This window comes from Cyprinus carpio, chromosome A13 (assembly GCF_018340385.1).
Source record: "Cyprinus carpio isolate SPL01 chromosome A13, ASM1834038v1, whole genome shotgun sequence".
NCBI classification, from domain to species: Eukaryota; Metazoa; Chordata; class Actinopteri; order Cypriniformes; family Cyprinidae; genus Cyprinus; species Cyprinus carpio.
In genome coordinates this window covers 13435937-13457675 of record NC_056584.1, presented here as the reverse complement: position 1 = coordinate 13457675, position 21739 = coordinate 13435937, and the positions used below count along the sequence as shown (strand labels likewise).

The window sequence follows — 21739 nt, the reverse complement described above, 5'->3', positions numbered from 1 at the left end:
CCTCTATTGTTCCTACAGCCATGCTGCAGAGCTGTGCAAAGAATCTGTGTGAAAGAATCTGCAAATTGGATCACGGGTGTGAGGATACAAGCTTGAAGAGAAAGAAAGGGATGAAAGAGAATTCTGGAAAACTTCTAATACATGCAAGTGTCTGATTTGGAATAGAGAATACTGCACAAAGCAACAGGATTGTCTCGTTTCTTTGCTGATTTCCTGCTCAAGTCTGGTCCTTCTGTCTCTCACACATCTGATGTCTATTTTTCCGTCCCAGAGGGGGACGTTAGGTGACGTCACAGTTTTGGGATGCCAGTTTGAGAGTGGGTGGAAGCAGGACCCTCTCAGTCTGTTCCCTGCATGAGCCCATGTGTGTTTATCTCATGCATTTGCTTCAGTGATGTTCGCATTTATCCATCTGTCCTCCTCTCCAACTATCTCCATCCACCATCACGGTCCTCGCGAGCCATCTGCACTGCACCTGTGAGCGTGTCAGCATGCGTTGGTGAACGTGTGTAGGTGTGATGAATTTGAGGATGTATACAAGGAAACAACTGGATGTTGGTCGTGGATCCTCATCCTTGATCGTCTTTGGTTTCAGTCAAAGCAGAAAGTTTGATGCAAAATGGCGCTGGTGGATTTGCAGTGGCCCGGCAATGTTTTTACATGCATAATGAATAGGAATGGATCCATAATGCAAGAGTTGGAATCATTACGGAAAGTCTGATGCCCATGTGACACCTTCAAGGATCTCCCAAAGAATTTCACCACTGCCAAAGACTTTTGAGTTTGCCACTGTGTCATTTGATGTGCTCTTTGAACTCATTTCTACTGATTACTCCCAGAACTCTGGATTCTACTCGTGGAAAAAAGACTCCATCAAGTTTAATTTAGCACTGTATGATTCTTAAGCTTTCATTTCCTCATCTGTGGATCCTGTATCTTGAAAAATCATGATTGGTGTAAACAGTATTCACTCCACTGGTCGTCTCCGCTCTCGCTCCCTGTGCTCGGTGCGATGTGGACGGGACTTCAGTGTGATGGACCCGTTCCGTTACACCAAAGCACCTCGCTCGCGTTCCTTAAAACCCCTGGCCTTCCCCGATCTGCTCGGCAAGGTTCAGGATGGCCAAAACCACCCACAAACCCGGAAAAAACAACAAAAGGTAACACTGCTGACCATGGAAATTCTCTATTTTCCTTCTGCCATTTAATGATGGTTGGGTGGTTTTTCCACAGTGTTTGAACTAAAATGCTACATGAGAAAAGTGTAGTCTGCAACCTGTTTCTGGTTATTGCTAACTTTCAGTTGCTATTTTTAGACACGTCAGTGGGATGTTTAAGCACACACACATACGCATGTAAAGGGCAAATCTATTGATGGAGTTGTGTGCTTTAACAATTTTGTTTTCCTCTGTTAACAGGCTCTCTACAACTCTATCAAAAATGAAAAGCTGCAGTGGACAATGTAAGTCTAATGTTTTCCCTAGTGGCTCCTTTTCACTACATTACATTCAAGAGCACCATCCTCCTCATCCAGTGTCATCCAAAACATTTGAAGATAATTCAATGCCTCTAGAAGTGTTACTGATTTAAAAATGGTGCAAGCTCTTTATAGAATCCTTTAGCTGAAAAGGCCTTTCATTTCTTCAGTGAAATGTGCTTATTAGGTGCACTTTTAGGGAAAAAAAGTTTTTATATAGGTTTTATTAAGTTTTTATATAGGTTTTATTAAGTTTTTATATAGGTTTTATTAAGTTTTTATATAGGTTTTTGAATCCAAAAAACTCTACACAACATTTTTTACAAACTGTTTAATCCAGATATCACTGAAATTCTGTGTCAGTAAAGCAAACCAAATCCATAAAATATTATGATCTTTCCAACTCTTAAAGGGGTTCTGTTTTTTTAGAACATTTTCACCAGGCTACAAAAAATCCAGTAGGGCTTTTTTGATTAAGCACCTTCATGGAATTTTAGGGGTTCCACATATAAAGAGTAAACCCTTTAAGGTTGTATATAGAACCATTCACTCTTAAAAATAAATGTTCTTTATTGCCACTGATGGTTTCATGAAGAAGCTTTAACATCCATGGAACCTTTTCATAGTACATAAAGTTCTTCATAGTGGAAAAAAGTTCTTTAAATTATTTAAAAATTGTTCTTTTAATTGTTCTTTGGAGAGCCTAAAATGGTTCCTTTATAGCATTGTTGCAAAACCCCCCTTTTGGAAACACTTTTTAAGAGTGTATTTACAGGTACTACTGTATATGTATGTATTTATGGCCTGGCCAGAGCCGTATGATGCTCTAAACCCTTACTTTCCACTTTGGCTTTTCAGATTTTGTTGCCACGGTTACTGCAATTTGCCTCTCCTTAATTACAGATTGAAATCTTTGACTTGCTAATAATATGCAGACTTAAACACAGCCCTCTCTTACACACACATACTAACTCTCATGTAAACTGTGTTCGCTCCTTGAGGGGTCCTGCAGTACCCTTGTTTATGTGTGAAGGAGAAAAGCATGAGTGATTGTTTTTTATTCTCTTTCATTCAGCAGCAATTCTTTCATCTTCATCTATCCCAGCGTCTCTATGCTCTACCCCCTCCACTATTTTAATCTTTCTGTTTCGCACTCCCTCCATTTGATTCACGTCATTGCACTTTCATTTATTTAGCATTGTGTGATTCTCAGTTAAAGGCCATCGTTCACTGTATGAATCAATGCACGTCAGTCACCGTTTTTATGTGCCTGCTCTTTCTCTCTTTCTGTCTCCCTCTCTCATGGTGCTCCATCTTCTGAGCTGGCTCTCTTAGTTACTAGTGTGGAGGCCAGCAGTTACTAAGCAACAGATGAGAGCATTATCATGTGAAGGCAAAGGCTATGTGCTCTACTCCGTAGCAGTTAGAGAGAAATATTTAGCACTCCAGACCTCAGGGGCTCTCCAGGGTGTCTGACTGCACTCCTTGCATAGATGTCACTCAGCTGGAAATATGTACTGTAGATAAAATACAACTGTGCCAAACACTAGGCAATAAAGATGTAGTTTCAGTCCTTATCAGTGACTCTAAATGCACAATAAAAATGCTTGTAGTTGAGGTGGGATGGTGCTTGCTTTATGTTACCTTGCTTCCTGAATCACTACCTACTGTATATGTCTCTGTGTGTGTTTAAAGTCAAAAGCTAAAACAGCAGTTAAAGGGGTCATGAAATGAGAAATCAAAATTCCGTTGATCTTTTGACCGATAAGAGGTCATTGTACTATAAAAACATCCTTTAAGTTTCAGAACTCAAAACCTTTTCATTAGTCTTTAAATAGCTTATATTGAAGCCAATGTGCCAAAACAACAGGTTGTGGAATGTGCCACTTTATGACGCAATAGTGTGGTTAAACACCACCTCCGCAGAAGATCAACGCCTGCTTCTGCATCACTGCCTGTTTAGCCCCTCCCACCGATTAGCGCACATAGTGTAAATAACAAGAGAGGCAATGCTTTTTCTTAGTAGATCTGCCCCTTGAGTTCATAACCCCTTTAAAGGTAAATGTTTGAAGTCTGTTTGAAAGTTGGAATACCTTTTGGGTAAAGATGAGAATGCAGAGTACTGTTCACAATAAAGCTCTTGCTTGTGTATTCTACAGCGATGAGGAGGAACTGCGGAAGTCTTTCTCTGAGCTGGACGGCAGGAAAGACTCCACATCACACACTATGAAGCGGATCAACAGTGGTGGAAACCCCCTCATCAGTGTTGCACAACAGTCCAGCGCTCAGGTCTACATGAACGGCTTTCTCGTGCGGAAAGTTCACGCTGATCCTGATGGCAAGAAAAGTAAGCCACCCCTCAAATATACCCTTTTAGTTGATTTAGTAATGTTTTCATGTATTTAATACAGCATTTAAAAAAAATAATTTTAGTTTAGAAAATGAAAGAGGAAAATTCTTGTTCTGTTTTCCAGTAAAAATATCAAACATCTAAATAAAATGATCTAAATACTGTATATCAAAAAAACATGCATTTAACTAATAAGAAATTTATTATAAACAAAAATATTTTATAATAATATTTTTTACTATTATTTTTATATATTTTTTATTATATATTTTTTTCTTTGTTGTTTTAATAAATCTTAGATATTTGTCAATGGGTAAAAAAAAAAAAAAAAAAAAAAAGAAGAAAAAAAGAAGTATTATCTCAAAATTTTGCTAATTTAGTAAATGTATCTTGCTTTAAGAATTTTTTTTTTATTTTCACTAGAAATCAGGACAAAAATACTGATTATCTGCATTATGATTATTTCACTGTACTATTTTTATAAATATGCTTATCTAGTTATAGAGTATTTAACTTAACTATTAAACAACCTTAACTGTTCTAAGTTTTACTGTTTGTTGTTGTTTTAGCCCCACGAGGTAAAAGAGGATGGAAGACATTTTATGCCATTCTAAAAGGACTGATCCTCTACCTGCAAAAGGTACATTTTAGTCATTAATGTTTCATACTATATGGACCATACTTTCATGTGGTTGCTGTACAGGTATTAACTGTAAAAAAACAAAACAATGTGTGCCTCTACTTTGTTATTATTCTGCAGGATGAATATCGTCCAGACAAGCAGCTGTCTGATGAGGACTTGAAGAATGCAGTATCAATCCATCATTCTTTAGCCATGCGAGCAGCAGACTATAGCAAGCGACCTGATGTGTTTTACCTTCGCACTGCTGACTGGAGGGTCTTTCTTTTACAGGCCCCGTAAGTTGTCTTATCTGTACTATAAGGGTGATTCACTTCAAAATCAGAAACAATTTTACATCTTTAAGCTTTTTTAATACCATTAAGTTTTTTTGTTTGTTGTTTTTTTTTTTTGCATTTGGACAATTTTTTTTTTAATTAAGCATTTTTTAACCCCTTTCCACAATTCACAGTAGCCTACTGTAATGCCATAATTCAGCATTTCCATAAATTACAGTATAAACTATATTAAATAGAAAATGGTTATTTTAATTGTAATAATATTCCACATTATTACTGTTTTTACTGGATTTTTGATGAAATGCAGCCTGGGTAAGCATAAGAGAACATAAAAATATCGTACCGACCCTAAACATTTCAACTGTCCTGTATAAATGAAAGGAAATTAATTCTGTTTTTAACCATTTATAGAACTTTTTGCAACTCTTGCATAACTTGGACACTTTGTCACTTTGATAACAACTTTTGATAACAAGAAGCCTAAGTCAGCAGAAGCCTCATGTTGCTTTGTCTTTTGGACACAGGACAGCACAAATATACACAATGAATTTCTTTCAAACACACAAACACACCTGAGTGCACCCAGTACACCAGCTGGTTGTTGATTACATGCAGGGTTGGCAACACCCTTGTCAAAATGCTCTCATCTCAGATGAATGACTCAATGTGTATCTCCCAAGAGGATGGATCCTTCTCAGCTATTCTATCTGTCCCAGAAACACATACTAAAACTCTCTCCCTTTCATTCTGCTCCAACTGCTCCACTCCATCTCTTCTGCTAACAGCTGCTTGCTAATTCTTCAGTTTTCCAGGCTGTGTCAGTTGTATTAAACACTCAGTGCACAGTTTCTTTGAGCAGGGAAAAATTTGACATTTTTTGTTCCATCAGCTGAGTTCTGTTATTTTGCTGCCCTCTGTTTGACCTGTGCTTGCATTTCACCTCTAGCAACGCTGAGCAAATGCAGTCCTGGATAACCCGTATCAACACAGTGGCAGCCATGTTCTCTGCCCCTCCCTTCCCAGCAGCCATTGGCTCCCAAAAAAAGTTCAGCCGCCCTCTTCTGCCAGGTTCAAACACCAAGCTCCCACAGGTAATCAACACTGCTCTCTCTTAAGGGGCGTCACACTACACTTTTCATTCCGCTCACTTGCATGTGAATGCTGGAGATCAGAAATGAAAGCTCATGTGAAGAAGTTTAACATGTAAAACATGAGCAAATTACTTTTCAAAACTCTTTGCATTCATGTTGGATTTAAGTATAAAAAAACTGTTATAACATTTTCAAGACAAGTTTAAACTGAATGACTTTAAATACATGTGAATGTGCATCATTTTCATAAACATTTTTAAATATATGCATATATTTCAAGGTTAAAAGTTTTTTTTTTTTAAACAAATAATACATATCACTGCTGATACCATATGAAATTTTACCTGAACTAATCTTACCTGATATCTGATATTTTAAGAAACATATTAACCTTGACACAGTCTCGTGGGTCTTCTCTATGATGTAATTTCCTGTTTTATGTTTTATTTTTCTTAAATATTTTTGCAGATTGGTTCTCCACGAGTTTGATTTGCTGAACAAATGTTTTAAAACTATATTTTTACAATGCTTCTTTACTGCATAATTATTTTTCCTTTTTAACCATATATGTATTGACATTTTAGCAAATTACAAATGAACAAAGAACAATCATCCTCAAAAAGCTTTTTCTTTTGTCATTGATAGATCTAACTGACAGTTTTCTGCTGAAAAAAAAAAAAATTAATTAACTTTTAAAAAAAACAAAAAAAAAAAAAAAAATCTTAAATGAGGCCTTTTTTCCTCAATAAAAAACAAGAGAAGAAGCTCAACTCAAACCACACAAGACACGGTTTCGAGCCGTTTCTGCTGAGCTCCAGGAACTACGCTCTACGCCCCAAGACCGCAGGACTAAAGGCAGGGACCAAGGAGAGTACAAGCAAAGGGAAGAGTATCTGGACTTTGAGGTAAAACATTTCCACTACACTCTTCCTTCCTTCACTCTTCACTCCATTTATATACATCTTCCTAAATGTTCCTTGTAGAAAACACGCTACGGAACATATGCAATGCTGCTGAGAGCTAAGATCCGCATAGGGGAAACGGACCTGGAGACATTTGAGGCCCATTTGTTTGACGACGGCGGCCTGCAGAGGGCCCACTCCAGCCCCACGTTACCCCAGGACAGCAGCCATGCCAGCAGCACCAAAGAGTCGAGCAGGAGCAGCAGCCGCAGCAGCAGCAAGAGGATCAAACGCTCAGACGGTCAGAGACACAGCTACAGACAGGCTGTCAAACTGTGAGAGAACCCAAGCGGAAGGGCTTGTTTATCTCCATTCAGGGGCTGAATATAGAGCGTTACCAGGGTGGCTGCAGTTTACCTTGATGTCTGCTCTCAAGTCATCATGATTATGAAACTGTGATTGGGGTTGCTGTGCCCCACGTGACCGCCGGTAAAGCATGCTTTTCTGGCCAGTAACTGCAAGCCCATATCTGCCAGCGGGCAGATGAGAAGGAGCACCAGCCTCACATTGTCTTATTTCTGTCAGTGTGTGTTTTCACCACAAACTTGTTTGGTTTATCAGTGTATTATGCTTGTTGATCGTCAGTTTAGCACTCGTGGCTTTCCTGTGAGTGGCAGCCAAATGAAAAGCGAACCTCTTAATTGTGTGAACATATACTGTTCACTTTATCTATTTAAAGCATTGTAGATTTTGCTTTTAAGACTATCATTTCATCATTTGAGGTTGATCAAGCGCTTTAACTCCTTACGGGAAGTTCGAGAACTTAGTCTGTTTAGTCCTTTAAACCTTCTTAAAGCACGTCTCAGAGCATGCCTAAGATGTTTGAAGACAATCAGTTCCTCATCTGGTACAATTACTAAGAATATGAATGCATTATTTTTTTTTAATACCATGACAACGGTTTAGTGATAATGACAGTGCAAATAGCACCTTCCTTGTGAAAAATAGGTGCGCTTAATTGTATTCAAAGTACTTCAAATCTTAAAAGTATATTTTTAAGAAACTGTACTTGAGGATAATATAATATTAATTAAATGAAGGTCATTTATGTGCACTTAGAGTACTCTTTCTTGACGCACTTTGTAATGATGTCAGATTCAAGGTTATTTTGCAGTACATTTTAAATCATTACATTTTAATAATCTTTTGTTGTGCTTTAAAGTAGTACACTTATTTTGATGTGTTGACTAACATAGTAAAGCACATGTAAAGTATTTGATTTGATTTGAAATTTTAACTGTGGTGTTTTATTTGATATTGCATTTAAGATAATTAAATTTTAAATGTACTAAATTGTAACTTTATTACAAATGTGTATTTAGAAAAATGTTTAAAATATAAGACACAAGTTTCAATAGAAATGACATTAAAGTATATGTAAGTTTACTTTAAATGCTTGTCAGTACATTCTGCAATACATTTTAACCATATTTTAAAGTCAATTGAAGTAATTATGAAATTACAGAGAAACATATGCTAAGTTCTACCTGAGTATATCAAAAATTCATTCTTAAATACATTTAATGTAATATTGCATTTAAACTATAATACATTATCAGTTAATTGCAAATAACATGCGATTAAGTGTCCAGGAAGTACTCTTTTTAAAAGTATGCTGGAGTGCACTTCTTTTTCACAAGGGATTACATTCGGTCATCATTTCAACAGTAATGTCTGAATGACTTTACTCAGTGCACAGTGACCAATTAACGGATGTTAAAATTCATCACAATAACACACCCCATTGTATTTTTGAGTGTAATGTGTATTTAAAATATGTATTGAGCTTGAGAATGGCGTGATGCTAAATCTGTGTTAAAACCCTTTGGATATGGCCAAGCCATTGAATTCTCAGGCACTCATTTTCAAATGTATGATCATTCATTTAGTGCTGGGGTAAAACAGGAGGCACTAAAAGCTGGTTTGTTCAGAGTAACCACATCTAATACCTCAATTGCGCTGAGAGACCTGCGCAAGGGTGTGTCATTTAGTCAGAAATAATTCTACCTGTTTACAATCTGGTGTGTTCTTATGTTCAAATGAATTCATGTTAAGTATTGCTTAATAGGAGAGTGAAGGCAAGCTTCTGTGCTGCTTATCATAACCTCATGAGTTGTCCTATTGATATCAGAAACATTAAGGATCCAAGAAATTGTAAAACCTGAAAAACAACTCTAATGCAAATCCAGGTCATGAACATCTAAACTGACTGTTAACACTGCCAGCATATCGATCAAATTCAGACATTAAGGACACAAAATACAAAAAAAAAACTAAATGATTTTGACCTTATCTGGGACCCGAATTTCATCAAACGGCACTTCAATAGTGTTATGCTTCACTGCACTATGAAAAATAGGTGTATGTAATGAAGAGTTATTTATATATTTTGAACATTTAATATCTGTCTTGAGTATTTGTTTATGACTGAAGCATATTGACTAAAAGGTTTATATACAAGTTTTTATAGGGAACACTCAACCACTCCAAGTAGTTTGGTGTCACCCAAAGATTTTGCTGTAAATGTAACTTATTTCTTATAACTTAGTTTTTATGTTTGGTGTGTTATCCATTCTAGCTGTATAAAATGTGAATATTATGTTACAGCCGCTCAGTAAAAATTGCTATATAATGTTTGTATGTTTTGAAGGAAGAGGCAAAATAAATCCGTTTTGAAAGGATAACTGTTTCATTTAATATTTAAATATAGGTTTTTAAAAACCCAGTCTTTATCTATTCTTATTCTTCTTATATGGTGAGTCTCTCATGCTTACAAAGGCTGCAGTTGTTTGAGCACAAACAGTAAAAATGGTACTACTGTGAAATATTATTACAATTTAAAATAACTTAGTTTTTTAATATCTAATTTATTCTTGTGATAGCAAGTTTTCCGCAGCTGTTACTCCAGTTTTCAGTGTAACACGATCCTTTAGAAATCATTCGAATATGCTGATTTTTTATTACTACTATATTCGTTCATCATAAGACAAAGAACAATGAAATAACTTTATTCAAACACAAACATATTTACTCAAACTCTGAACAAGCATATATCTGCAACCAAAATACACATAAATAAACAGTATTGGATCGATGTCTCTAGACTTATCTGAAAATGAACCAGAGTGATTGCATATATATCAAACCAGAGCTTACTACAAACATTCATTTCAGAGGATTCTGAAGTAATATTCCATGATTACAGCTGTACTTGTGAAATGACAGCTGCGTTACAGTTAAATTACTGTAAAATCTTGTTGTTGTTTAGATATAAGTACTGAATTGTCTGCACTAAGACCACAGCTTCACTCCAGCTTCAATGGAGATTTGAGTATCTAAAAGTAACTGATTTCAGTCATTTTGTCTTGCTTTTATATAATACCAGCAAGGGCTTTGGACCTCAAAACAATCCTTTCATTTCCTCCTGTGATGTGCTGTATTTCCACTTTATTGAGATGAACAATCCACCAGTTTGCACCTAAAAAACCAGTCAAATAAAGTGCCAAGTTGTCCACAAAGAATAGATCCTGATAATCAGTGATTGGCCACTGCAGGGTTTCCCATCTCCTCTCCAATGGACTGACTCCCAAAGCCACTGTCCGCTTTAGAATCTGGAAGAAAAGAAAACATGTTTTATTCTCAATCTACCGTTTAAAGAGTTTGTGTCGGTGTGAGAGGTTTCTCTTTCAGAGGGTGAAGCGGTACCTGTGCTCTGCTTGTCCTCTCTGGGTTGGCTGTCTTTCAGCAGTCTCACTCCTTCACTCACACCCAGAGACTGCAGCGCCTCCACCAGGCCGTCCACAGGACCACCACTCAACTGAACATGCAAATAAATACGCTTAATAAACCATTCATAAGGATGCCAACCAGCAATAGCTCTACAAATACAAAATCCGTCTAGCCAAACAGACGCAAGCTACAATTCTTCTTCTTTTTTTTAAAAAAATATGTTTTTATGAATCGGTAAGTAGCTTACATGCTACTGCTTTTTTTAAAACAAGGTTACAAAGGTTTTTATATCTTACTGACATTAGACTTAATGATTGCTACTCATGTCAGATTAGGTAAGACAGTATTGACTATTATAATTTGGCTGGTAGGTAATAAATCAAATAGACCCAAGTAAAAACTGGTTTAGAGATTGGCACTGTATACCAGCATAAACACTGTTTTGTAAACCTTGTCAATGCACAGCAAATATGATGCTATGCAAACTATGAATTTCTGAAAAGCTGTGTTTTATTACCAGCACTGTCGCTTTCCCTTTTTGCTCGCAAACTCATCAGCGCTCATTGTTGTGGATTCAAGCTGTACTACACATATAGTAGTAGTAGCCTAGTCTGGCTTTCTTTCCTTTTATTTACAGATATGACATATTTTACAGGATGAATGACAGAAGTCTGTATTTCCTGTGAAAACCATCCTGACAGCTCTAAAATATAAATTATTATTATAGGCTATTGATTTGGGGTAAGGCCAAATACTGTGTGGAAGATGTATAAAAGACGTATTCGCTCATTGTTTAAATTTTGTTAATTTTAAATAAGAAAAAAAAATTACATAGTGTAGCTTTATATTACTTCCAGTTGATTAGTCGCAATTTAAATGGAAGATCAAGCCAAACATAATACATTGTGAGATATGATAAGAAGCTATAATGTATTTTGCACATTTTGGCAAATGAAATCCACATCCTAGCAATCCATGCATGCAGAAAATTGGCATAATGTGCACAGCATACATACTTTATACTACAGATAAAGTCATCGGTATGCTAGTATGCTGTTCCTAACAGCTATATGCCAGTGCCTTTTTAACATTATAACAGCATTTGCCAATTTGACACAACGACAGTCTCTTACCTGGTAGTTCTCGAGAAGCTTCTGGCAGGGTGAGGCACTATCCTGGTAAAGGTGAGAGAGTGTGAGCATGCCCAGTTTTTCCGCCAGCTCTCTCCAGGGTACGTGGTCTTCAATGAGAATACTGCACAGTTTCGTGAGGACCTCACTGTCCAAACCCTGGTTGGCTGGAAGAGGAGGAATACAGATCAGTCACGTATGCTAGAAGCATGAGTTTGTGAGAACATTGAGCATGCGTTTCAATCTCATTACCTTCCTCAGTGCTGATTTTGGTTCTCTTGTGGGCGAATGAACTGGGCTTGGGGCCTTTCCTGCCATCTAAAAGATCTCTAACCTGTGTAAGACAGTGGGGTTTTTATAAGTTTAAATCTATCGCATTTATTTATTCATCCACCTTCAAATGTTCACACATTATACTTGATTATGACGAATACAAAAGGTCAAACCTTTTGGCATTTGGCCAGGTCAAACGGTGTGTGTCCCACAGCAGGTCTCTTGCGTGGGTTAAATGTTCCTCTTTCAGATGATATCGACATGCAGTGAACTTGCTGAACCATGTGATCTGGAAGCTGCCTGTCGACTTCATTCTTCACGCTCTCGTCATCTTCATCCGATGACGACGAGCTCTGGAAGAAAAGAGGCTCGTCATTCTCCATGCGTTTATCAGCACCTATAAAAGAAGACAAAGAAGATCATTAATCAAACACTGAATCCAAACTTAACTTATTTCAGTCATTTGCTCTTGATATGATTATTCTTAATTTCAAAAGATGGTCATTTCAAAGGTCATTAATTATGAATGACATAATTAATGAATGTCACATATTAAGAAAATCTGGACTTTACTAAAATCACGTGTTCACATATAGTAAATGTTCATCTTTGCTCTAGAAACAAAACAACAGGAGCATATTCTTAATGACTTTTCCTTGTGGTTTCTTGGCCTTCACACATGTACATCATATTTGTATGAAAATTGTAGAAAAGAAGGTTTCTCAGTTACCTGCAGCTATCAGCATGGAGCAGAGATGTGGGGAGCCCTGACTGGCAGCAAAGTGAAGAGGACTGTTGCCCCCATATGTACACGCATTCACATCAGCCTTCAGCTGTAGAAGAAACAACAAACATAAAACTGTTGCGTCTGTCTGCTGAAGAAGTGTTGACACCATTTCTGTATTTGTACTCAAATTTCATACTTGGTGAGCCCCTAATAGTGACATAACTAATCCAAAACTATGGCCATGGAACCACAAAAAATCTGAACTGTTGGTTCTTTACCTCGGTAATGAGATAACAGGCCAGTTTTAAAAGGTTGTCCCTCACTGCCAGGTGTAGTGCTGTGCAGCCACTTTTCTGCTCTGGCATGTTAATCTTGGCTCCTGCCTCCTCCAACAATTGAAGACAGTGCTCTCCATCTTTCTTTACTGCGAGATGAACTGGATATTGACCTAAGAAACAGAGGGAGAAGTTCTCAGCATGTTAACATACAGTATGTTGTAATATTCCAAATGCAACCTTAAGCACCATTTCAATGATTGAGAGACAATGGCATGTGTATCTCTCACCAGAGAAGTCAGCAGAGTTTATTAAATGGGCATAGCGCTCTCCCAGCAGGCCCAGGATCAATCGTAGTATGGTCTCATCGCCGATGTGAGCGGCCAAGTGAAGCGCTGTCCGGCCTTCTCGGTCCAGCAGGCTCGGGTCTGCCCCCGTTTTCATCAGCATCTCAACTAACCTGGGCTGCTTTGTGATCACAGCCAGATGCAATGGAGCCTGGAGGAAGAAAGATGAACTTTAACATGACATATGAAACCAAAATAAAAATCAAATAAATATTAAAATAAAAAATAAATAAGATTAATTAAGAAACTAAACTAAACAAAAACAAGAAAATTATTATAATAATAAGATAATTAAATAATAATAAAATAAAAGAGCACATATCTGTTAAATGACCTGATTGAGCTTGTTGAGTTTGTTGATAAACTTCTGCTGTGGGGTGTTGCTCAGGGCCTGAATAAGCTGTTGCACCACAACAGGTTGCTGATGGATAATGGCCAAGTGCAGAGGCCTATGGGAAAATATACATACAATACAGTCTGATCACTAATGTCTTACACTTATTCCCCCTCTTCATTCGATACAATTGTATCTGTGTACCATTGTTAAATTTATTAAAAACATCACTACACTATAATATCACTTTCATTTATTCATTTAGCAGATCATTTCATCCAAAGCAACTTACACTAACTATTCTAGAAATATTATAAGGTAGTAGACACATAACCAAGTATTTAATTTAGTATAGTTGACATGTAAGAAAGCACTGATTCACAGAGGCCAGGTGAAAACTGTGAAAAGACATACGTGTCTCCGTTCTCATCTTGCACGCCACACAGATGTCTTTGCAGGACCAGCAGAGGGCGCACATCCCCTGTGCTGCAGTACTGTAACAAAGCACTAGCCGAGTACTTTGCCATCAAACTGGCACGATTCTGCAGACTTGTGGCTGGAAACAATACAGGAAGGAAACATACATCACTGAGTGCATATGGACCTAAAATCTCAATGTGTGAGTTGAGTGGTGGCTGGCATAACTATACTCACCGATCTGAAAGAGCTGCTGTTGCATCTGAGAGCCAGACTGAGTCTGTGTGTTTGTCGGCTGATTCTCAGATCCATCAGCCTTTGGGGAGGAGCCTGACATCTGCGCCCCGCCGCTAAATCCACCACATCCACCAGTGAAAAACCCTGAACCATCCATCATATGATTAAATTGAAAACCTAAGGGCGAAATTGACATAAAATGTTACATTTATGGACACTCTTGTGTGCACCAGAATAACTGAACTAGCAATCTAAACAGGAAGCTATTGAGTTCATGTTATACCTCCTCCAATTCCACCTCCTCCTGCTCCAGATCCAGGACCTCCGAAGGCCCCTGCTCCTCCTTGAGGTCCTCCCCGCCAGTGATCATAGGGCTGAGGAAGTGCCTTCATCCTCTTCCTCTGTACCTCTTCTTTGTCTATGGGGGAACAGGAGCCGACATGCCATCAAACATGAGAAATACCTCTTATGGATAACATTTGATGCACTAAACTGATCAAAAATGACAATGAGGATATTTACAAAATTACAAAATTGTTTTGATTTCAAATAAATGCTGTTCTCCTGAAATTAAAAAAATGTACAAGGGTTTCCACAAAAACATTAAACGGCACAACTGTTTTCAACATTGATAATGAGAACTGTTTCTGAATGATTTCTGTAGGATCATGTGACACTGGAGTAATGGCTGCTGAAACCGACATTTTAATGGTTATGTAAATAGTGCTAAAAAAGGAAGTGAAACACTTGAGCAAAGGAATGAGATATAAACGGTCCCCATATGCATGTTAGGACAGTTTGTTGAAATCTGTTGTTTTAAATGCTTTATTCAGTCTTAAGGACCGATGTTTAATATAGCACTACTAACCTTGATTGTGAGGAATGTACGTGAACTGCTTGGGTTCACTGCAGTCACCTCCCTTCTTCCTCCTGAGCTGCAGGAAGACTGTGACAGGACGTGTGATATCTGCACAGCGGTACGGTGGGGTCTTGAACACGATTGCATACTGACGGAATTAAAAACAGTGTTATTAAACATTTGTTGTAAAAGGCTAAAATCTGGAATCATCAACAATGATATGCACGTGTCAATTTATAACACACCTGTTTGTGGACATCAGTAGGGGAGAAGTCTCCAAATGCCTCCCATCCTCCATCATCTTCCTCCTCATAAAAACGAATGTCAATATCGTCTGGAAATGAAGGAGAATAAATATTATTTGATCTAAAATGATGGGAAGGACAGTCAATCCTTTTTGAAATGAGATAATCATAATAACCTTTTTGAACTTTATCACAGAGCAGAAAGATCTCTTCTCCTCCCAGCACTGATCCAGAGGTTTTATCCATGCGGGAGATCTTCAGATTCGAAGCATTTGGTGATTCTAGGTAAAGATCAGCACATTTTACATTAGTTATAACAAGATCAACAACACATACTTATCTCATTTACACTGCCGTTCAAAAGTTTGGGGTGGTAATTTATTTTTTGCTAATTTTATATATTAGGTAACAACACATGAGTAACATTTTTTTTTTAGTCTTTTAAACCATAGTGCCTACATATTATTTTGTTTATTTTGGTAGATATGACCATATGACCTCTCAACTTTGAGATAAGTCCTTGGTAAATGCTTGTTAACTGATTTTCACTAATTCTCTTCTTGTTTGGCAGGACTTACTACTATCATAGATAGGGTTGGAGACAACTGGATTCAAGGCTCTTGTGAAACTCCCATTGCTGTCTTGCAAGTAAGCAGTGAACTTTAATCTCACAATGTTTAGGTCCATGCTTTTGCCCAGTTCTTTGGCCTCATGCAAAATAGCCTGTTCTTCTGTATCTGTATGAGAGTGACAGAGAGAGCATCATGTCAACTGAGGATGTAAGCAGTAAGCAGTTACTGTATGTCCAGCTGAATAATGAAATCCCAGACTTACCAGTAAGTTTATATCCAGGCTCTTTAATCCTCCGCTTCTCTTCTCTCAGCCTTTTCGTTAATACTTCAACCACTCCTCTCTTAGTGACATGGAGGATGCCTAAATTACTGAATCTAGACATAGAGGATGCAATGATGAATTAATTACACATAAACATCACTTAAAAGTGTCACATGATGATACACACTGCCTTACGCAATTCACTTGAATCATAATAACAAAGAAAGAGATCACATGAGCATGATGAACAGTAATAGTGTTCACTCACTGTGCTGTGAGATCATTAGGCCCGACATCAATGGTGCATATCCCATTGTCATTGCAGTGACGACCCACAAGGCTGTGCGCGTGAACACGAGGGGGGTCTGTGTGTGTCACTAGCTGAACCTCTACGCGAGCTTGACCCAAGTAGTTTGACACCTGTAGAGGGGGAATGTGTGTGTGTTTATGAATGTACTGTTTATTTAAAACCTACATTGCTACATTTTCCATGTTGCGTAACCTACCTTGACTGTGGGATACGTTCTTCTGTTCCTCTCACTGGAGGCCCCTGGCAGACCACCATGGGATGGGCCCTCACATTCATAGCGAAATCTGAATCCTCTCTGTAACACACAAAGAACATTATTCATGCAACACCTTACTCACTGACAAAACCCTGTTTTTGGGGAATTCCAGTGTATACTTTTTGGAATTATCCCACATTGCCTGCACATTCAGTGCAACACATTACGAATGTGCACAAAATGATTTGTCCTCACTCATAAAATTGTATACTTTAACATGAACATGTCAGTATTGTCAAAATAAATAAACTGGCATAAGAAAACTTTTGTACCTGCTTTGGTTCCTCAATTATCTGTAGGTAAGGCCCATGAACTGGAATAAAGATCAGATCATATACAGTAAATTATCCTTATTTTTCCATTTCAAATCAAAACATAAATGAACAGCAGATGAAAAACATTAACATTAAATACATTAACACACTCACCTGTCTCTGGCACAAAGGGTTCAGGTTTCACCTCAAAAGGTTCGTGCATATATTGAAGTTCATTTATCATAAACTGTAAGGACAATCAATGTACAAAATGTTAGTATATAGTATATATTTAAGTGTATATTAAACCCAGACCTTTAGAATAAAGCACAATGTGTCTGAGGATGAAAATTAAGGATGCAGCAATTATAAAATTCTGACCAATACCAATAAGGCAAAACATAATTGGCCTGATATAAAATTGTGGACTATTTTGTCTAAATATATATTACAAAGAACAAAGAAATTCAAATAAAATACACTACAAGTGAATTTAGGCATCACAACATTATAATGTACAGTATGGATATTCAGGATATTGGGATTTGTACAAATTAAATTATTACTGTTTTTAAAGATTAGCTTTAAGTTGGTGTTTAATAACGGTAAATTTAATCTAAATATAAAATTATAAATATTAAAATGAAATAAACTGTACAATATCGGCTGATATGATTGTTTAAAGAGATGTTGAGAGATAACCAATATGGTACCAATATATTGTGCATCCAAAAAAAAAAAACACAAAAAAAAAGCTAAACACTAAAAATCGTTGCTCTAAATCAAAGATTTGTTGTTAGATAAACTACGGCGGTAATATGGATGACAGGTGGCTCACCTCAGTGTTGCTCACATACTTCATGGGATACTGTGTATCATCCATCCTGTAATGTAGAAGAAACAGAGGAGCTCTTATTGAGACCGTCTCGCACAAAGACAAACCTAGAACTCCAAAAAACCCAAGAGCTGAGGTTCTCTAATACAGTCATCATGCTGAATCAAAACATCAACTGAGCTGCAACCCCCTACAGATGCATTTAATTTCCCCAGTTTTTCCCCCACAGCAGTATTACTGGTGTGAGGGTATGGGCCTTACCTAGTATTACTGCTGTGACTTACACACAAGACGGCGTATACGTACACGTACCCTACCCGACAAACAAATATTTGCAGAGAAAGAGGCTCTCAGATTTATAAAAAGAACTCCATATCAAAGAAAGTCCGTTTCACTTTCCGTGTCAGAACAAGGATATGAGCACCGGATTTTTTTACTCTGCCTCCCTCCTTCTGTCTGGCTGACTCGCTTGCGTTACTTCCAGGAAGTAATGCAGTGAAAAAAACAGAGGAAAGCCCCCAGAATACCAGCTCACTGCTGCCACTGATGTCAAATCCTGAGAAATGCAGGTACAAGCATACTCACGCAAGTCATCAAGCCTTCTCATATCTGAATTTCCTCAAATTTCCAAAGGCTTTTATGAATTCTCTTCTCTTTTTTGAGGTACTTTTGAAACAAAATTCCTATAATGTTTCCTTTATCAGTATTTAAACTAAATTCTGTGAAAAGGATGTCAAAAAAATCCACCTGTGTGTAATATACTAAAAACGTACTTCTGAGTCTGTGTAACTGAATTAGTCAGATATCTCAATAGTGATGCCAATACAAATGCCATGAGAACAGCCCTGAAAGACGGGGATTGCCCCCCATCTGTTGGCCTGCCCTTTGCAGACACAAATTTTTGAACCCACAAACACACTTCCACTGTGAACCAAACAGGAAATTGAGCTAAATGATATAATTACTAATAAATGATGAGAAACGGAAATGTTTAATTTCGTTATTTATTCATTTGTTTATTTATATTGGTTATGCTTGGCTACACTTGATGACAGGATTGCACAAGAGTTTACTTAAACTGCCATTGACAGGAATGAGGAAGCATTGTACTGTTCAGGATGAGCTGTACTAAGATTGCTCTAATATTCTTAAACCCATGGGACAACTAGCAGAGTAAACTATGAACTTTCTTTCTGATGTGTCAGGGCTCACTCTGAGTGAAACTGCATTTCCTTACATCACCGAAAAGAGAGTAAGACTCTTCTGGATTGCAACCACATCCTGTCCTTATTCTGTGAAATGATAACATCTTCACTTCAGCCAAACAACCCCTAAATCTATTTCAAATATAGACAAAAAGATTCATTCAGAAAATGCAAAAGAAAGTCTGGTTTCATCAGTCTAAAACAATGGATGTCAAACAGGGGCCTGGGGCCCCCCAGGAAGCCACAGTAAACATCCAAAGGTGCAAAATTACTGTAAACATAATCCAATTTAATCAAAATGCTAAACAAAAAAAAGTATTACTGACATCATGCATTTCAGTATGTTAATATATTTAAATCGAACATACTCTCAATAGAAAGGTTAAAATCAAGCAGCCTTACAGACAACACATTATAATGTTCTTTAAAGACTAACCACAAGAAAATGCAACTTTTTTTGATGTAGAAAAATCCCAATAAACTTGATTTTAACAGTTCCAACTCTTCCATACATGTGAACTTAAAAAGCAAATAAACAATTGTATGTAAACCCTAATTATTAACCCTAATTATTTACATATTACAGGTCTATTTCTTTCAGTATGCAAATCTGACTTATTACAAGTCTAGATGAGCCATGTAAGCACGCCCAAATACTTTGGAGTACATTTATCTTTAAGTCTCATAACCAAGTGAGCTGCCAGTCAGGACATCACTGGGCATCTAAACGCTGTATGTGCCAGTGATGCCCAATGAAAGGCTGCACAGGCAGACAGCTCACAAGGATGCGAGGCAGCAATAGTGGATAAAACTCTACCTTAGTGCTCCAGCCATTCTGTGCTCTGCAGGGTCGTCCGAAGCGCCTCTGGACTCCTGTCAGATTGAAAATGATGGAAATGATGAGTGAGTGCACGGTGTTCGATGGGGATGTGATTCCCCTGTAACTTACATGTAAGTCAGATCCAAAAAGTACTGACTTTAGATGGGAATTTCCCGCAGACTCGCACGAACAACAGCAAAACACACGGGACAAAATTTGTACACTATATATAACTGTCATTAATGAGCACTGCTCAAATTTTCGTAAAAATGTTCACGGTCTTATCATTATTATGCAGTAATACTCTATGTACGCGAGGGCATAACTGTAACGTCACAGCATCTTTGTAATGTTTTCAAAACAAACTTAAAATAGATTCTCTATGAGCTAAGTCGTTACTTCCAAATGAGAAAGCAGACTATTATTCTCTACTATTTATAGACACAAATGCCTTGTTACAAAACTGATTGGTAATACCGATCATTTCGTTTTGACTAATTACATGATCACATATTAAACTTACCTTGGACAACCGCGATGTCTGCTTATTCTCGTATAGTTTCTATTAGACGTCGACTTAACCAAACCAAACCACTGCTAAAATCTTAGCGAACGCAATTAAAAACATAAACAAAATGCACCATCCATCAGACGAATCTGTTCCAGTTTCTTTAATAAATATTCAGTGAACACTCTGTGCGAGCGTGCATGAACCTCTTTGTGCTGGAAAGCCCCGACTCAGGGGGAATTCCGCAATCACGTGGCCTGATAGGAGAGTTTTGATTGGTTCTTAGACCAATCATGATTTGCATGTCCTCCAAAACTTACGCTCGAATATCAGTTTTATTTCTACTGCTAATACAAATGAATCATATCATACTTAAAAGCTTATAGCCAAGTTAGGCTATGAACTCTCCAAATCGTATAATCTAATTCTATCATAACTATGACATAATGCAATAGACAGGATTGCTTGCAGAACAGTTGCAGAACCGCAGAACCCTTACGTCACAGCAGTCTCAGGACAGCGGCGCCAGGCCAGCAGCGTCAAGCCGGAAGTGGGCGGAGCAAAAGTTATCTTAGTAAGCATAGCGCGTAGTGTTTTGGATCATTTCAAAGTTTTAATCTACGTTGATGTCAAGTCAGCATTTTATTATTATGATTTAATTAGATGATAGATACATGAGTTAGATAGACAAAAGGAAGCTTGAGGATTTGAACATTTGATTTATTTATTTTTTTTCTTTTACAATTATTTTTCCATTATACACATTATCATACATAAGCAGCAAAAGACATTAAGAAATAAATTAAACCAAAGAAAATAAAACAAACAAATGTTAAAGCAAAGCAGGCACACATTTAACAATAATTATCAAAATTGATAAAATAAAACTAAAATAAATCAAAACTCAAGAAACATGCCATTAATTTTGAGGCCCCTTTTGTCCATGCACTCATCGAGAAATATGTCCATATTATATTATATTATATTAACATATAAATGTTCTTTGGCCAGTTGCTGGTCGTCAGCCATTTCAGCCTTTGAAAGCTGACGAATAGCTTTCTTCTGGTCTTCCTCTTTCAGCTGGAGGAACCTCAGCTCTTTCACCAAACCTCTGAAGACACAGAGGTTTTTCTGCAGCCATCCAACTGCAGTGTGCAGGTCTTTTTTTATCCTTGGCTCCTAAATGAGGTGGACAAACAAATGGAATGAAGTGTTGGAAATATCTTCAATAATACTGTGCATTCAGTAACAGGATGTAGCAAGCATTATCAGGTTTTGATTGTTTTTGTGCCCCTATTTGAGATATAAAAAACATACCCTGCTGCAGATTTCAGTCTCCTGCTCTT

General features: G+C 37.4%; 2 protein-coding genes across 3 annotated transcripts in view; one reads left to right on the top strand and one right to left on the bottom strand.

Moving 5' to 3' along the window:
• LOC109046761 overlaps positions 1 to 9479 on the top strand; it is a 29546-nt gene extending 20067 nt beyond the window's left edge. Inside the window, exons 11-17 of the mRNA XM_042768855.1 lie at positions 1419 to 1462; positions 3637 to 3824; positions 4397 to 4467; positions 4588 to 4745; positions 5692 to 5834; positions 6596 to 6741; positions 6820 to 9479. Of these exons, the coding sequence (XP_042624789.1) occupies positions 1419 to 1462; positions 3637 to 3824; positions 4397 to 4467; positions 4588 to 4745; positions 5692 to 5834; positions 6596 to 6741; positions 6820 to 7077 (1008 nt within the window). The 3' untranslated portion in view covers positions 7078 to 9479. The remainder of the gene's footprint in view (positions 1 to 1418; positions 1463 to 3636; positions 3825 to 4396; positions 4468 to 4587; positions 4746 to 5691; positions 5835 to 6595; positions 6742 to 6819) is intronic.
• A 311-nt stretch (positions 9480 to 9790) lies between these two features.
• Positions 9791 to 20626, bottom strand: nfkb2 (nuclear factor of kappa light polypeptide gene enhancer in B-cells 2 (p49/p100)). 2 transcript variants are annotated; one of them, XM_019064565.2, is made up of 24 exons: positions 20409 to 20626; positions 19883 to 19938; positions 17864 to 17909; positions 17200 to 17272; positions 17044 to 17084; positions 16712 to 16810; positions 16474 to 16625; positions 16206 to 16318; positions 15950 to 16108; positions 15548 to 15652; positions 15372 to 15460; positions 15136 to 15274; positions 14551 to 14685; positions 14268 to 14444; positions 14028 to 14169; positions 13614 to 13728; positions 13223 to 13430; positions 12936 to 13105; positions 12661 to 12763; positions 12104 to 12327; positions 11910 to 11991; positions 11661 to 11824; positions 10504 to 10615; positions 9791 to 10409 (listed from the first exon to the last, which is right to left on the bottom strand). In XM_019064565.2, exons 2-24 carry the CDS (start codon positions 19897 to 19899, stop codon positions 10333 to 10335), a joined length of 2742 nt encoding a protein of 913 aa, XP_018920110.2. In that variant the 5' UTR covers positions 19900 to 19938; positions 20409 to 20626; the 3' UTR covers positions 9791 to 10332. The 2 variants fall into 2 exon arrangements, with proteins under 2 accessions (XP_018920110.2, XP_042624787.1); XM_042768853.1 differs by lacking the exons at positions 19883 to 19938; positions 20409 to 20626 and adding an exon at positions 18122 to 19089.
• Positions 20627 to 21739: the final 1113 nt, after the last annotated feature.

Bases quoted from the DNA above. Each gene is read 5' to 3' on its own strand.
- nfkb2 (XM_019064565.2), bottom strand. The intron at 17,273-17,863 runs GTGAGCCACCTG...TTGTCCTTACAG, and splicing joins AGTATGTGAGCAACACTGAG to TTTATGATAAATGAACTTCA. The intron at 11,825-11,909 runs GTAATGAGATTG...CTCCTCTTCCAG, and splicing joins CAAAATCAGCACTGAGGAAG to CCAACCAGGGTTTGGACAGT.